The following is a 17,005-nucleotide window of genomic DNA, read 5'->3' on the forward strand; positions in this document are numbered from 1 at the left end:
ACAACATTCACAAATAGATAGTTGTCTTGGCATTCGACGGACAAATACAGGAGACATATAAAAGAAATTTACAAAGACTGGAAACGGAAAGAAGATCAAGGTTTAACGCCACGTTGACGTTAAGGTTATTAGAGATGGACCACAAGCTCATAGACAAATCACAGAAAAGCTTGACGCGGTGTCGTCATGTCCGAGGCAGGATTCGAACCTGCGACCGTAGCAGTCGCACGGTTCCAGAATGTAGCGCCTAGAGCCGCTCGCCCACCTCCGCCGGCCAGTGTAATACATCGTCGATATCGATAAAGGCAGTAACAGTAAAACAAAAATCTAAGTTATAATTATAAACTGGTATCATGAATCGCCCTTTTAGTGTAAACTGGACAACATTTTTTCTTATCAAATTCTACCAACATTTATAGTTAATCGCTAGTAAGGTTATTGAAGTATGCGAACAGGATGAAAAAGGTTCTCCAGTGTTTAATTTACTTCGAGTAACCATACTATCATTTTTATTCATTCATAGTTATCCCTACAAACGTAAATGCTCCCTTTATTTTCTTACGGTATGCATCTACATATAACAGATGCTGTAGGTGCTGTACTGCTGTAACACAACTACACAATATTAAAATCATGTGGAACTTAAAGGTGGAAATCCTATTAGGGTTCTGCTGCCTATATGGAAAAATTCTTTCATTCGTATGTCACGCAGTATCTTCCCCACGCAAGGTGTCAATGTTTCGCCCGCGGCGAAACCTAGGGCTGTCATGTAGCTTGTACAGTTCAGTCAGTTTCACTGGTTGAATCACACTTTCAGTTTTTGTCCCCGCCATTGTTTTGAAGCGCAAACATCAGATTAACGGAATTTCTTCAGTGACTACCTTTTGTAGGAGAAATATAGAAGTATCAGGAATTTTCCAGTCGCCGAATAGACAATGTACACGAACAAGGACATTGGGAGCGAAGGCGATGTGGGACATTTCCGCTCCATCATAGGTCCCATTGGCTAATATTCGATGCGTTTCCCTATAAGGACCGGAACTGTGGTCATTAATTAGTGAAAAACGTGATTTGTAAATCCTTAGAAATGGGTAGACTGTATGACCAGATTATGCTGAGAATTTTGGGAATGATAACATCTGCCTGCGATAAACTGTCTGTCTGACAGAAGAGTCAGTTGTTAGTCAAACTTAATCTCATTCCAAAATTTAACCTCCAAATTAATTAACAAATTCGTTAACGAGTTCGTTTATTTTAGTATATAAATTTGAACTAATCGCATTGCTTATTATATTTCACATGCACAAACCTGCGCTCCTCTCGTTGTCAGTAGTGACGAAGTACGAGAACCGTGTCGTGCGATCGTTTAGCTAAGAACTTTATCCATAAAGTTATTAATGTCTCGTGCCTGTTCCACAGTATGCCAAAAATCACAAAGGGCACAGGAAGTTATGTTCCTAACGTACAATTTTCGTACGCGCATGTTACGACGGGAGACGTTACTACGTCAAAAAGTGAGATTTTATTTTGCTTATCACGTACACATTGGCGAGGTACGTTATTACGTCAGCCTGCTAGAAGTGCCACATATTCCCTCCGAGCAATATCCATTGGCAGACTCTGATCGGCTAGACGGGTTGAACGTATCTATTTTTTTCTATGTCTCCAGGAGTATGCAGAACCGACGTTTCTATAATTATTCCCATAGTTGATGTAGCATACAAGGGGGACGTTTCACATAACGAGGACATTCATCCGACGATTTATGTTCCACATGCATTCAGTTGGGTTAAGGACAAGGTATATACGTATTAATGTTCTCTCTGAGCCACGTGCTGTCTCTTTCAGCTACTGACAAGGCACTTTATCGTGCTGAAAGAACGTATAGTTTCCAGGGAAGATAATAATATTGCACAGGTGAATGCGATCTCTAGGGATTGATTCTTAACCACCACGACGAAAAGTGAGAACTTAACAGAGTAACTGTTCCAGCGAATTCCATGGAACCTAAACCAACTCCCCTTCCCGCCTTGAGTTCCGGCAGTCTCCTAGTACTGCTTGCAGAGGATCTGATCTGCACCTCAGACAACTGCGCATAGAAATGCTTTTCCACAATGCGAGTAATGGGTCCACTCACGTAACATTTTCAAGAAAGAAGAACCTGAAACTTTCACTAATTTCATCGCTTCAGAATTGCTTCGCCGTGAACCATGAAGCCGATAGTGATTCCTTTTTCGTTTACCCTGATGAGCCAGACTATTGTGAACATAGTCTATCGCGATATGGAAGCTACTTGGTAGCGCTGTAAGTAAAGTATATAGACAGAGAAGAGATGAATGGAAAATCGTTCTATTGACGATACGAAACAAGAGGGGAAACCCACTGACATGAGTGACTTGAACAATGTGTAGGGAATAAACATCTCGAAACCGCGAAGCTCATCGCTTGTTCGTGTGCAACTGGAGTGAGCATCTGTAGCCGACCTTTGTGGCCGAGCGGTTCTAGGCACTTCAGTATGGAACCGCGCGACCGCTAGGGTCGCAGGTTCGAATCCTGCCTCGGGCATGGATGTGCGTGATGTCCTTAGGTTAGTTAGGTTTAAGTAATTTCCAGTTCTAGGGGTCTGATGACCTCAGATGTTAAGTTCCATAGTGCTCAGAGCCATTTGAGCCATTTGTGCCATTTGAGCATCTGTCGAAAGTGATTGAAGAACGGTGGAACTTTACTGGCGACTAACTGTTGGACGTCCAGGCTTAATTACAAGAAGTGAAGTACGGAAGCTTATCTGCTTTGTAAAGGCGGCGATTTGTGACAGATACCACAATACAGCACAGTACTAGTGTAGGCACAAGTGTTTCGGAACACCCAGTTCAGTGCACATCGTTAGGACGGGACTCCACAACAAACAACCCCCAATTTTTCCCATATCGCCCAACTTCATCGTCAGCTGCGATTGCACTGAGCACAGAATCATCGAGACAGGGCCGTGGATCGATGGCAACGTATCTGCTAATCGAACGAACCACATTTCTTGTTACGTCAGGTTGGTAGTAGTGACTAGATACGCCATCATCCACGCTGCTCGAAATGTCTACCGGGCTTCGGACACAGGACAACAGGAGCAGTATTCTGCTGTTATGTACGTACACGTGGGCTTCCGTAGAACCTGTGGATTATATGAACATTCTTATAGGCCGTCTACATCCCTTCATGTATGATTGCTTCTTCCAGCAGGATTATTATCCCAGTCACAAAACCACACTGTGGCTACAGTTGTTAAAGCAGCATGATACTAAAGTCACGTTGACGCCTTGGTCACTGATTTCGCCTTATCTGAATCTGATTTATCACATTTGGGACGCTCTCGGCCTCCAGCGTAACGCTCACAACCGCAGGAGTGTTATTTAGGGGAATTACGAGACCTGTGCGCAGATATCGCAAGATACATACCCCTCGGAACCTATCATGGATTTCTTTAATTCGTGTTACGCAGACTGCCTTCTGTACTGCCTTCCATAAGTGTACCAATACTCTGTTAAACAGGTGGCCATAATGTTTTCACTCATTAGTTTAATTTTTTCATTACAAGTTGAAATACGTCTGGTCAGTTTCAACAGTACTCCCATTTATTCCATGATCTTCCATTTTCTTTCCTTGCTGACATTATCATTGGTTCTCACGTAGTTTAAATGGGAAATATACTTTCTTACGATTTTCCTATATCATTTCAGTCATTTGTGTATGAATATTTGGTTTATCACTCATATGTTTTTAGTTTTTCATAATGATTCCATTCTGCCTGCAGCTATCTATTAAATTTTTTTTACTATCCTACAATTACGGCTTTAGGTCATTTTTACTTCCTATGAGTGTTCACTGTATGATCATCAAAATCTGCGCTGGCAAATGTCACGTCGATCTCTTGAAAGCGTTTAAATTGCAGCCCGCTCGTCATGCGTGGTTATGTGGTTTAATAATACGTGATGGTCAGTATCAGTCGAAAAAGCCTGTCAAGGTGTTGCAAAGTAGGTTCTGTTGAGAAATAATTATTAAGAAAAAAATTCGATTCGCTGTCCCGTTCCACAGTTAAATAGCATTGACTTTATCTGATCAGGCCACTGTGAGCGAAATTAGCAGCGTCCCGCCAGATACAAATAGTGTCTGGTGTACTCATGGAGTAAATGATAGCGCGCGAGAGTGCTCATGGTTTGCTTCTGGAATTTTCGAGCACAGTGGCGTGATTGGCTAACTTCAGTGTTAATTAACTTGAAACAGGTGCAGCGTATCGAATTCCTTTCTTTATAATTATTTCTGAGTGCAACCAGCTATGCAACATTACAAGCTTTCGAGACTATTTCTGACCACTCTCCATATGCGATTTTAACATCGTCGCGTGCTGCCATACTGTTGGTGGTTCTTGTACAACTTCAAATATACGTGTGACAGCAGCACTCAAACGTACAACGCTATAGACATGATTCATATAAGAGTGCACCAGAACAACGTTGCTGTTATGCTGTATGTGGATTAACGTCCCTTCACCCTACACCGATGTACTTTCTATAAACTATCTGAATGATACTTTGTCTGTTACCACTCCCCTATCTGATAATTAAATCCGTTCAAAGATTTACCTTCCAGCTTCGACAGAACATTTCACTTCTGATCCATGACACAGCTCTTCTTCATCTCCTTCCCCCTCTCTGCAATCCTGCTTCATCTACTGCTTATTTCCTGTAGATTCCATATTATTAATTGGCTGTGTTTGAAAAGAACTATCACCGTAGATTACTTAAATCCTACCGTTTACCAAAGTCTGAATTAGCAACTTTAAATCAATGTACATGTTTTACATTTTTAAATTTATAGAAGCTGTACCTTCGTATCTTATAAATGCTCTCGGCCGGAGAGTCACAATTAGTCGCTGCTAGAGCATCCTCGCTCTCGTGGACAAGGGATTGAAATAACAATCAACCAGAGACCAGAAGGGCAACATTTTACATTGCAGAATTTTTCATCGTATTGTCCAAAAAAGTATGTAGATACTTAAAAATGGCTACGGTCGCAGGTTCGAATCCTGCCTCGGGCATGGATGTGTGTGATGTCCTTAGGTTAGTTAGGTTTAATTAGTTCTAAGTTCTAGGCGACTGATGACCACAGATGTTAAGTCGCATAGTGCTCAGAGTCATTTGAACCATTTGAACTTAAAAATGGCTAATGGTCGAAACAGCATATAGACACACAAAAGAAACTAAAAATTGACCGTTACAGCTAAGTTGGAATCATTTAGAGAGTTCTTGGAAATTGTGGACTCAAGTTCAAATAAATCACCTGTCCGGTTACTTTGTATTATAGTGTTCCCTGTCAGGAGAAACCGCCATATTACGGGTGGGTGAAGGAGGACGAGTGAGGAAAAGCAATAGATATGGATAGCACTTGCTGTTCCAAATACAATACGACTGTAGCAGTTCATTTCTAGGTCGACTTTCTTCAGTACTGAGATGTTTTGTTGCAGTACTGCAGAATTACACATCACGTGTCGTGTGTCGTAACGGTTAACATTTGATTATAAAACGATACTAAAATTCACGACCGTCCTTAACATGAGGGTTTGACTTTAAAATAATTTGCGAGTGATTTTATTGGTAAAATGAACCAATATACATCATTAGGAGGCAAATATCGAATAATGATGTTAGAATAACATAAATTCTTAGTTGTTATTAGCTTTGGTTGATGAAAGACGAGATCCTGCTTTGTTGTATGTTTATAGCCTTGGCTATTAAACATCGTTTCACTTAGTAACTTATTATAAACGTTGGGCCACAGTTAACACAACGTCTTCCCGCCGGGTTAGTCGTGCAGTCTAACGCACTGCTTTCCGGGAGGGGAAGGTGTGCCCGTCCCCGGCACGAATCCGCCCGGCGGATTAGCGTCGAGGGCCGATGTGCCGGCCAGTCTGTGGATGGTTCTTAGGGCGGTTCTCCATTTGCTTCGGCGAACGCGGTCTGGTTCCGCTTATTCCGGATCTGTTACGCTATGTCGGCGATTGCTGCGCAAACACTGTCTCCACGTACGCGTGCACCATACTTACTCTACCACGCAAACATTTGGGGTTACACTCGTCTGGTCTGAGACGTTCCCGGGGGTCTGCTGGTGACCAAAGCCCGCAATAGCCCTGGGTTCGGCGTGGGGCGGCGGCGGGTGAGTGGACTGCTGTAGCCTGTTGTGGGTTTGTGAACCACTGTGGGCTACGGCGGGGACGAAGCCTCTCCGTCGTTTCTAGGTCCGCAGTTCAGTACAATACGATACAGTACTACACAACGTCTTGTACACTAACGAATCTCTTACATCTGATAATCAATTCAGCATTTAGTAGTGTCTGAGTCATATAGCAAAAAACAACTACTATAACTGAGCTAGTACTACTCTCTCTCTCTCTCTCTCTCTCTCTCTCTCTCTCTATTTAGCAGTCAGTTCTGCTGGATATATACAAGGTGTCCCAAAACACAGCGACATGTTTTAGGGGCAGTTTTCTTACATTAAAACAAGAATAAATGATTGGCAAACATGTGCTCTGAAACATATACCTTAAGAGGATGAGCACTCGTTCAGTAGAACAGGTGTGTTTCGCACTAGCGAAGATGAACAAGTGCTCACAGCACTTAAAGTACCCATTTTAGACCCCATGTGTATAGGACTTTTTTTTCTTGTTTTGGTTCATACTACCACTTACAAGATATGAAAAGGAAAGAGCTTACAGTGGAAGAGATTTGTTTCACAGTATCTAAGATGAGTAAGTGCTCATACCTCTTAAGATAGGCGTTTTAGAGCTCAGGTTTATTAGACTTCTTTTCTTGTTTTGGTATAAGGAACATGTTACTAAAGCTTGTCGGTGTTTTCCGTTTAATGTGCAATAATAATCATTATATATTTTATTGTTTTAAAGAGAAACGTTATTAGTGCTATAGTTAAAATTTTTAGAACGCTGAGAGATTGCATACAGAATCTATCGCTGTAAAATACATAAGTAGAATTTAGGTAGAAATTCATTTTCATATCGGAAATGGAATAAATAAGTTTCGTAAACATTTAATACAGGGTTGTGATTTAAGTTCTAATTTCAAAATCCCTTTTTCAGTTAATATTTGCTAAGAATCAAGGTTTAATGTTGAACAGATTGATGTAGTCTTGTGTTCATAGCACATATATTATTAAAAACCTACATATTCTAATTATTTATCCTGAAATAGTCTGTACTGCAATTTTATAAAACATTACTTGGCCTCAGTATGACTATTGACGACGACAAGCTTTCCTTCGTAAACCCTAGGCAACAGATCAAATTGCGCCCGCTAGTTCAGTGCATCCTCGTATCCATAAGAAAGCATTTTTTTCCATTCAGCCATTCATCGTGCAGTCTCCGTACCTTCGTAACCTGACAAGCTAAATAAAGAGATGAACACAATAAAAACTATTACACGTTAGTTGACAAAATCTTCAAAGTTAAAACTGACGCTAAAGTGACCACTTTAGGCAGGAGTGCTATTCCAGACAGCAGCGAGTATAAAAATGTTTTCTCGGTTCCATTTTTAGACCCTCTTTCGTATAAAATTCGTCGTCTTCTGATTAAGAAATATGGATTCGAAGTTGTCTTTTCCACGAACAGTAACTTACAAAAAAGTCTCATCCACAATCTCAGTTTCACAGTTGATCCGATACATAATTCAAGAGTTTATAAAATAACTTGTGATACGTGACCAGTTTATTATAGAGGACAAACTGAAACATATGTTAGTGTCAGACACAAAGAACATTTATTGGCGAAAGGAGGCACTGATGTATACAGTTCCACTTTTGCTGATCATCTGCTAATTTCCAGATACGTTGAACACACTGAAGAAATTTCCATTTTGTGTAGAGAAAGGGAAGGTCATAGGCTCAATGTATTCGAAGAGCTAGAGATTTTCAAACATATTTCTAAGAACGATGGCCGCGTCCTCAATGAACAGTTACAACAACGTCACAAAAAAATTTCCGTTGATTTCAATCCACTGCTCGCAGAATTTTGATTCCTCTATTTTTTACTACACTCATGCTCATAAATTAATGATAATTGCAGAATGTGAGGCACATAGTGAACACACACAACACAGATCTGTATGTCCACGCTATAGGTGATAAGTTGACAAAACCGTCCCGAAAAACATGTGCTACAAAACACCACTGTTTCCTGCGCATGTATCCCGACATCAGTGTGGGATATGATCACCATGCACACATACACAGGCCGCACAAAGGGTTGGCATACTCTGGATCAGTTGGTCGAGCAGCTACTGGGGTACAGCCTTCCATTCTTGCACCAGTGCCTGTCGGAGCTCTTGAAGTGTCGAGGGGTTTGAAGACGTGCAGCGATACGTCGTCCGAGAGCATCCCAGACGTGCTCGATGGGGTTTATGTGTGGATAACAGGCAGGCCACTCCATTCGCCTGATATCTTCTGTTTTAAGGTACTCCTCCACGATGGCAGCCCGGTGGGGCCGTGCGTTATCATTCATATGGAGGAAGGTGGGACCCACTGCATACCTGAAAAGACGGACACAGTGGTGCAAAATGATGTCCCGATACACCTGACCTGTTACAGTTTCTCTGTCAAAGACATACAGGGCTGTAAGTGCACCATCATAATCCCACCCCACGCCATCAAACCGCGACCTCCTTACAAGTCCCTTTCAAGGACATTAAGGGGTTGCTATCTGGTTCACGTCAGATGAAAACTCGGCGAGAATCACTGTTCAGTGATACCTGAATCACTGTTCAGTGATACCTGGACTCGCCCGTGAACATAATCTGGGACCACTGTTCCAATGACCATGTACTGTGTTCTTGACACCATGCTTTACGGGCTCCCCTGTGACCAGGGCAGTGATATGAACCTTGCAGGCCTCCGGGCGAATAAACCATGTCTGTTCAGTCGACTGTGTGTCTGGAGACTACTGTTCCAGTGGCTGTGTTAGGTTCCCGAGCAAGGCTACCTGCAGTACTCTGTGGCCTTCTGCGGGCACTGATGGTGAGATATTGGTCTTCTTGTGGTGTTGTACACTGTGGATGGCTAGTACTGTAGCGCCTGAACACGTTTCCAGTCTGCTGGAATCGTTGCCATCATCTTGAGATCACACTTTGTGGCACAAGGAGGGCCCTGTCTCACGAGCCTCCAGTCGCCCTAATATTCTACCCCCCATAACGCCATCAATATGTGTCCTTTCGGCCATTTTCAACACGCAGTCACCATTAGCACATCTGAGCACGTCTGATGTGCTAATGCTGCCAGCGTCACGGTGCGACGATCGCAGGTCAAATGCACTGCATGGTCATACCTCGAGGTGATTTAAACCCTCAAACCCTCCACCAGAGCGTTGTTTCGCCATGTATCAGCATTGTCCTTAATTCATGAGCATGAGTGTATCATTTTCCTGCTTCTGATTTCGAAGCATTATTTTCTTCTAATCTCATAGCTATGTGCTTCTAAAGTTAAGTTCATGCAAATACTTTCTGCATTGTACAGCTGCTCTTAAAAACAAATTTCTTTCTCTCTCTGTCCTTTACGTAATAGTAATTTCTGTAAAATCTAACAGATGTCTCTATGATACTTAATCTACTTCACTTCTGTGTAATTTCAAAAAGACACTAATATGTCTTTATAATTTTTTTAGTTAACTGTCGTTTCTTCAATTACTTTTGCTATAATGTTTCAAAAGAGCACATATTACTGTCCACACCAGATAGGCGGTGCAGCTCATATGTTTTCGTGGCGGTAGTGTAAGCAACTACGCTGATCAGTCTGATGTTGTTCCCAGCTGAGTACACGTGTTAAAGGCTACAACGTTTTGTTTTACTTTTGAACTGAGAGCAGCTGCTAAAAATACTGGCTATTGCTACTTAGCTATGTAATTTTACGTAAGTAACCTTTGTGAGTGAAGAAAAATTATCTCCTTGATTAATATGTTTTTTTTTGTTATACCTGGTTTTGTATGTATGATTTTATACGATTTAGCATCTGTTCATTCAAATGAACACGCCACTAGTAGTTGTCGAAACCAACGTTTACGTCCAACCGGTTGGGTGTTTAATTTTATATTTAAACTAATATACGGTTGCTGAATAACAGCCATGTTCAAAACTGTAATAAAATCTAATAATGAGATATTTGAAAGTATGACTGCTAAATACATCATTCTGTACGCTAGCTGATAATGCATTTGGTGTCCTATGTGCAAAATGTTTAACATCAATATACAGGGTGAAAAGTATTTAAACCGACAAACTCTGGGAGGTCGTAGGGGACATGAAAATAAATATTTTTCCCTAATGTCATTTTTTCCTATTAGGATTATTTAAACCGGTGGGGGCCGTATTACGCTCTTCAGTTGTTAGAGGGCGTATTACGATCTCCAGTTGAAGGCAACTGCTGTCCACCAGTGTAGTAGTGCATTGCCTCTGTTTACTAATGGAGCGATACACTTGAAGAGAGTACACCAATATGATTGGTGAGTACTACGTAGCGCATCGCAACGGACGAGCTGCTCAGCGGGTTTATCAACAACAATATCCTAATCGCCGTATCCCGCATCATACGACCTTCGCCTCTGTGTACAAACGTCTGCGTGAGACCGGGTCATTTAGCAGTTTACCTGGACAGGGACGCCGTCGCACGGTAAGAACGCTGCAATTTGTGGAAGCTGTCTTGTAGCTGTCCCCAGATATGTCCCCTCTGGACTTTTTTGTGTGGGGAGAGATGCGCAACCTTGTTTACGCAACGCCTTTTGCATCAGAATAGGATCTTGTTGCCCGGACAGTAGCAGCAGCAGGAACAATTCAGGGTACTCCTGCGGTTTTTGCCCGTGTCAGACAGAACATGATCCGACGGTGTAACCTTTGTTTACATGTCAATCGAGACATTTTGAAAATCTACTGTTATTAAAATTGGGTTGTGTTAATGTGTTGTGTCTTGGTCATAAAAAATGGAAAAGTGTTTGTTGGTTTAATTAATTTGCCGCCAGAGAAATTTTTAAATACTCCTCCTAGGTAAAAAAACTTGTTTTCATGTCCCCTACAACCTCCCAGAGTTTGCCAGTTTAAATACTTTTCGCCCTGTAGATAGCACCATACTTACGTACCATTTCACATTGTGTATCGTGTTCTTCATTAAACCTAAAGGATCAGCTGCTGCCCTAGTACCGTTACCATCTTTATGTTTTCGGGAAGCCTCTACCTGGTAGTGAGTGAGCCGTGACTCCCTGTGCCGCAGGTGGCGTTCCTGGTGCTGGGGCCGAGCCTGATCACGATCGTGTACGCCTACTCGTACATCTTCACCATGATGAGCCGACTGCGCAGCGGCGCCCCCATCCACGACAAGGAATACGCGACGGCGCTGTCCGAGAACCTGTCCAACCCCAACCACGTCATGTCGTTCGTGCTGGTCGTCTCCTTCTGGGTCTCGTGGACGCCGTACGCCGCCGTCAAGCTGTACGAGTACTTCGCCAACACCAAGTTCCAGATCCCGTACCTGCACTTCGGCATCGTGTGGCTGGGCATCCTCAACTCGTTCTTCAAGTCGGTCATCCTGGTGACACTGAGCCCTCAGTTCCGGCTGGCGGCGCGCATCGTCTGCATCAAGCTGTGCCGCCGCTACAAGGGCCGGTTGCAGAGCGAGCTCATCAGCATGGAGGAAGACGACTGAGGCGCCTGCTGCCGCGGCAACCCTGCACACACCACTCGTCATCAGCAACACTGAACACCACCCCACAAGAGATCCCTCGCGCTTTTTACGACAAGTCACTTGTCTACCAGACTGTGCTAACCACAAGCTGTGATAAACCTTCAAATAAGAAAAATAAACTGGAATTCAACTTTCTTTGCACCCCCACAAATCTTAACCCGTATACTACCTAAAATACACTCGTGACAGAAAATATCCGGCGAAAGCGGCGTATAAAGCCAGCGAAACTGAGACCACGGCCTTGACACCACTATCTGCATAAAATGTTAAGCCATAACTTATTTTTTCCTGGTGGAATCTTGCTTTGTTGAGTCATCCACTGTTGATTTCACATGTTTTCTTTTTTATTAAGGTAATGTCTTTTGTGGTTTCAGTAATTTTTTCCACATATCCTTATTATTTCCCATATTCTATAATTTCCATCTTCTCTAACATTTTTATTTCCTAATTAAGATGCTGCCCGTTTCTCTACTCTCTATTTCGGCCTATTATTTTGTTAAGGTCTGGTATTCACAGACATAAATCACTGCTCGCACTCCTACTAGTATGGAAAATTATAGTATTATGTCATATCTGTTGAAATTTATTATAGTTTTTGTTAAAAATATAAAACCAATGCAGTAGAACCACTGTGATTATTGATACCGCTTAGAACGGTTTATACATGTATTTTATGTAAGTTTTGTGAAGTACAATTCACGCCACCATTATAAGCCTATTTTTCAGCAACCGGCCTAACGAAAGCCATTCCATAATTATTTGCCATACTGAACGAGGACTCCTGTTATTATAATAATCTGTGCCAACGTCTTTTTATTTTCTTAATTTTCAGAATACTGATACCTCAGCGTCTCACATATGTTACTCACCATCAGTATCTCAGGTCATAAATTATCCCAAGATTCTAATGTCAAAATTCGACATCTCAGTCTCCAAAGTTATAACGCAACTTCATCACACGAGGTGCTACGTCGAATAATTACTGGATGCAGAGCACGTTAATCTTTATAGTTTCCTGTCCACTGGTTCGACGTGTTTATTCATCTGTATTGAATGTGCGCCCCATGGATAATGCAGCACTAAATTTGTATGACTGGTGAAGTTGACCTGATTGGACAACCATTATTTACAATGCTTTGGTGACTATTCGGTATTTTTTCATGACTGCAGATTATATTTTCTTGAAAGACGACACATCCGTGCATAGATCTGCAGAATATAACAACATTGTTTTAACATACCAGACTGCACAGAGATTAAGCAATACTGAAGAATTATGTACACAAGGTGATTCAAAAGCCGCTGCACATTGAAGTAATGAGTATTCGAATTGCGAGTTATCAACATCGTATCAAGTTTTGGTCAACATTCCCAGAAGTCATACTAGACTAAGAGACTCAAAACTCCTTTCAAACTACGAATGGTATTCGTAAAAGGAAAATTGGTAGACCTACCCCGAAAATATTCAAAATAACATAAAATCTTGTTTCGTCCTGTAAAAAAAAAAAAAATACAAATACGAATCGAAATTTACCATTTCAGCTATAGCCAACTGCAACGTCACTCATCTTACTGTAAACAGAAAAGAGTATTATCCTTACATCGTCGTCATCGATTAACGGTGTATTTCTGCGTACTCAGCCGTGTTTTTGAATCGCTTTTTATGCAAAATGAGTCCACGACTAACCTTGCTCGCAACTTGGGAGGGTCGTCGAAATTTTGTGTATAAAATCAGTGGAACATGAATATGCACACAGCTATTATTCCTACAAATGACAAATGCAAGGAAGAGGCTGACATCACAGTGTTCGAGGCAACGATTTTAGGTTAGTCGAATCAGTGAGATGCCAGATTATGCACAGACAGCAGTGTTTAACACAAGAATATGAAGATCCGTAATTATGTTTGGCAACAGATGAGCAAATTACGACTTCCATTCCTGTTCTTGTTTCCTTCGGCATTTTTGATAGCCACCACCCGTCGTTAGTTACTGACTCCACATTCACTACTTTGCTATGATAACTTGAATTACAGTTGAATAAGTAAATAGTTCTGACCAAAAATGATTTGGTACGTAACACATGCTAGGACATCCAAACTGTCAACTTGCGAGATAATGGCCACAATGTTTCGAGAACAGAAATGAGTTCGCAAACGGTTATAAGGTTTGATCACAGATTATACCAGTTACAAATATCTATTTAAGTTTAACAATCTATGTTCATGAAACTGAAATTAGCATAAGGCAGTTAAATTAATTTATTTATTCGAAGTGAAGCGTCTTCTGGATCACCCTGTACCATAAGGAAATATGACATCTTACATTTATCGCATTACATCTATACACAGAGGGGTGTTTTTTTTCTAATCATATTCGACAGTCATGTGCAATGTAATCTTATTGATAACGTAATGCGCTTTCAGTAATTTAGAAATTTCCTGAAATTTTTATGAGATCTACGTCAATTTAATTAAATTATAAATTTAAGATCATACAGTCTTGTACATTCTGGAATGTTCAGACTACAATTTTGTCTTAAGAAGTTGTTCGATATTATTGCATAAAATTAGTGAGCTGATTTTTAAATACAATAATTTTTTCCAAAGAAATTGTTGGGAGGTTTTATAAGAAAACATATGTCGATCAAAATACATTCGTCTGTTTTTTTGTAGCTATCTTTGTAAAGTTAACCCTTTACCAAAGGGTATGTATTCATCATTCCAAGACATTCTGATTTTGTAATTCAATGTCTTTCATTCAATTCATGGTAGTTAAATTACAGTTTACAACTATTTTCTATTGACAGTGCTGAAACTGTGTGTCGTCACTTTGTAGGATTGTAGTTTCTGACACGTAACACTGATAGAACTGTGCAAAAAACAACCAGCAATCAATATTTAATCCTACGCAATAATGAGATAATTTTAAAAAAACACCTTTAATACTTGCAACTGTGATTCTTAGACATTTTATTCCATATTAGACATAGTGTATGATTCAGTGTTCTGTTACACACACTTTGCTAATCTGTGTTTAACATCTTGCACGTACTGAATGAGCTCACTTTGTACAGACAAGTATTACTTACGGCCTGTTTTTACAAAAAGCAATAATGATATATTTAACTAACTTGTTAAGAACAATGGGAAGCTTGTATCTCGTTTTTAATCTCATTAACTGTCCGCCCACTCTTAACACGTCTTATCTTTCTCCTATGGCTATCATATTTCGGTGTTTGCTCAATACTAAGATTCTATTTTTAATAACGCACTATTCTTAAAAGCCTACTTTATAAACTTTTTAAAATCTTATCTGCTGGCACTTTATCAAAGGCTAATTATTTTTAAAAAAATACTTACAGTGGCGCTTGATATTTTAAATTCTTGTAATTTTATCGTGAACGAGAAGTAAATATACAGACAAAGACTACATTGTTGCTGAAAGAGAGGTACCTGTCTTTCACGTTTGTATGACATTTGCGAAACTAAGATGCTCGAATTACGTTTTACTTGTGTCCAGATTGTTATTTTCGTACAGTTACGGTTATATGCTTGGAAGAAGGATTGATCGTCTTTCCAGTGAACCTTACAGTAATGTAAAAATAATAACAAAGTTAGTGAAGGCAATAATTTTGTGTTCAAACTCGCGTATCGGCTTAAACAAACAGTTAAGGACGACATCTTGTCATGAAAATCAATATATGAGTAGAAAATTATTCTGGTTTTTTTTTCATACCTTCAACCGGTGCTAATGCTGTTCTTTAAAAGACAATCATTAATTCTTGCTGTTGTACACTGTGACTTCTTGCTTTAGTATTTGACTAGTGACATACGAACATGTTCTTTTGCTATTTCCTTTTATGCTCTTTGCGTAATGATGCTGATCTATCGATAATTTTGTAAAATACCTTCAATTTGAACAATGTTCTCTCGAAATACAGTTATCTTTATTTACGAATGAATCCTCTACTACCAGTTAATTCAACTCTGAGGAAGGACGTCACGACATTATCATCTTTCACACAGAAATGTTCCTATGACATAACCAACGCTTAACTAAACAAATCCTAAATATTTTGTTTCTTCAGAGAGGGATACCACAAGGTCTGCGTGTTACACGAACAGCAGAATTTCTCTGCTTTTGAAACATCCTGGAAGACATACGAAAGTTGGAGCAGAATAAGAGACAACGTTTGGTGAAAATTACAGGCGACACGTAGCTAGTGCAATAAAATTATCGTTTTCCGCGCTTCGTTTTGTTCACTACTTAGTCAATCAGACCAAAAGGTACTTCGGTTAGTTTGTACTGTTTCATAGGAAAAAATTACCTTGATAAATCTCCATCAGCTAGAAACTTGAATTATTAGGTTATATTTTAGGATATTTTCTCTGTCTCAGTGCTTTAAAATGCCATTCATTAAATGTAGCGTAAAAGTATTCCGTACAAGAGTTGGTAGATGTAGCTGAGAAAATATTGCTTACTTCTTTATAGTCCGCTAGCATTCTTCGGTCCCCGACACTAGCAGCCCATTCTTCACACAACTTGTCCGACGAGTGTACGGATCCGTGCCTAAGTTAGTCTCGTCAACATATCAGAACGCTCCTGCTGTGTACAAAAACTCCGTTCTGTTAGGCATTGAAATTATAAACACCTTCGTGCGTCCCAGGGACTAGGAAACGAGCACGGAAAGTAGAGATTTTCTCAAAGGACGTTTGAAATGAAACACATATTTTCAATGACCAACAGACTGACAAGATATGAGCTTCCAGACCTTAATAAAAATTGATCATTTATGTGATTTTCTGTAATATTTTATGATGTAAATGCCGTATATACATGTCTGATGGAAATAAAAGCCTTTAGTTTAACAGATCATTAAAGCACTTTACTCATAATTTTATTTGGGAATATGTGTCTCCCTGGAACTTTTGACATGTGCCCCATCCTATGCTTTACCTGTATCCCATAGATTATACAATTTTGATCATGTGACGGTGTTCCCCATGCGTATGTTGTCCGGTGGACTCTCTCAACACCTTACTCAGTGACCACCACAGACACACTCAAAGCAACAACTAGACGGTATGTAGATTAGAGTTCCTCTTCGATTTACTGTTTTTTACACTCAATTAATACAGCGTACTCCACCTAGGGTAAAACATGTCATCACCAGTTACAATACGGAGCACTGAACCAACGATGTCCATAATACGAACGGTAGTCATA

The 17,005-nt window shown here is 40.4% G+C and overlaps 1 protein-coding gene across 1 annotated transcript in view; it reads left to right on the forward strand.

Annotated features, from left to right (window-relative positions):
* LOC126266988 (G-protein coupled receptor 52-like) overlaps positions 1-16,659 on the forward strand; it is a 368,301-nt gene extending 351,642 nt beyond the window's left edge. Inside the window, exon 4 of the mRNA XM_049971728.1 lies at positions 11,308-16,659. Coding sequence (XP_049827685.1) covers positions 11,308-11,739 — 432 coding nt within the window. The 3' untranslated portion in view covers positions 11,740-16,659. The remainder of the gene's footprint in view (positions 1-11,307) is intronic.
* The last annotated feature ends 346 nt before the right edge of the window (positions 16,660-17,005 follow it).

Source organism: Schistocerca gregaria, chromosome 4 (assembly GCF_023897955.1).
Source record: "Schistocerca gregaria isolate iqSchGreg1 chromosome 4, iqSchGreg1.2, whole genome shotgun sequence".
NCBI classification, from domain to species: Eukaryota; Metazoa; Arthropoda; class Insecta; order Orthoptera; family Acrididae; genus Schistocerca; species Schistocerca gregaria.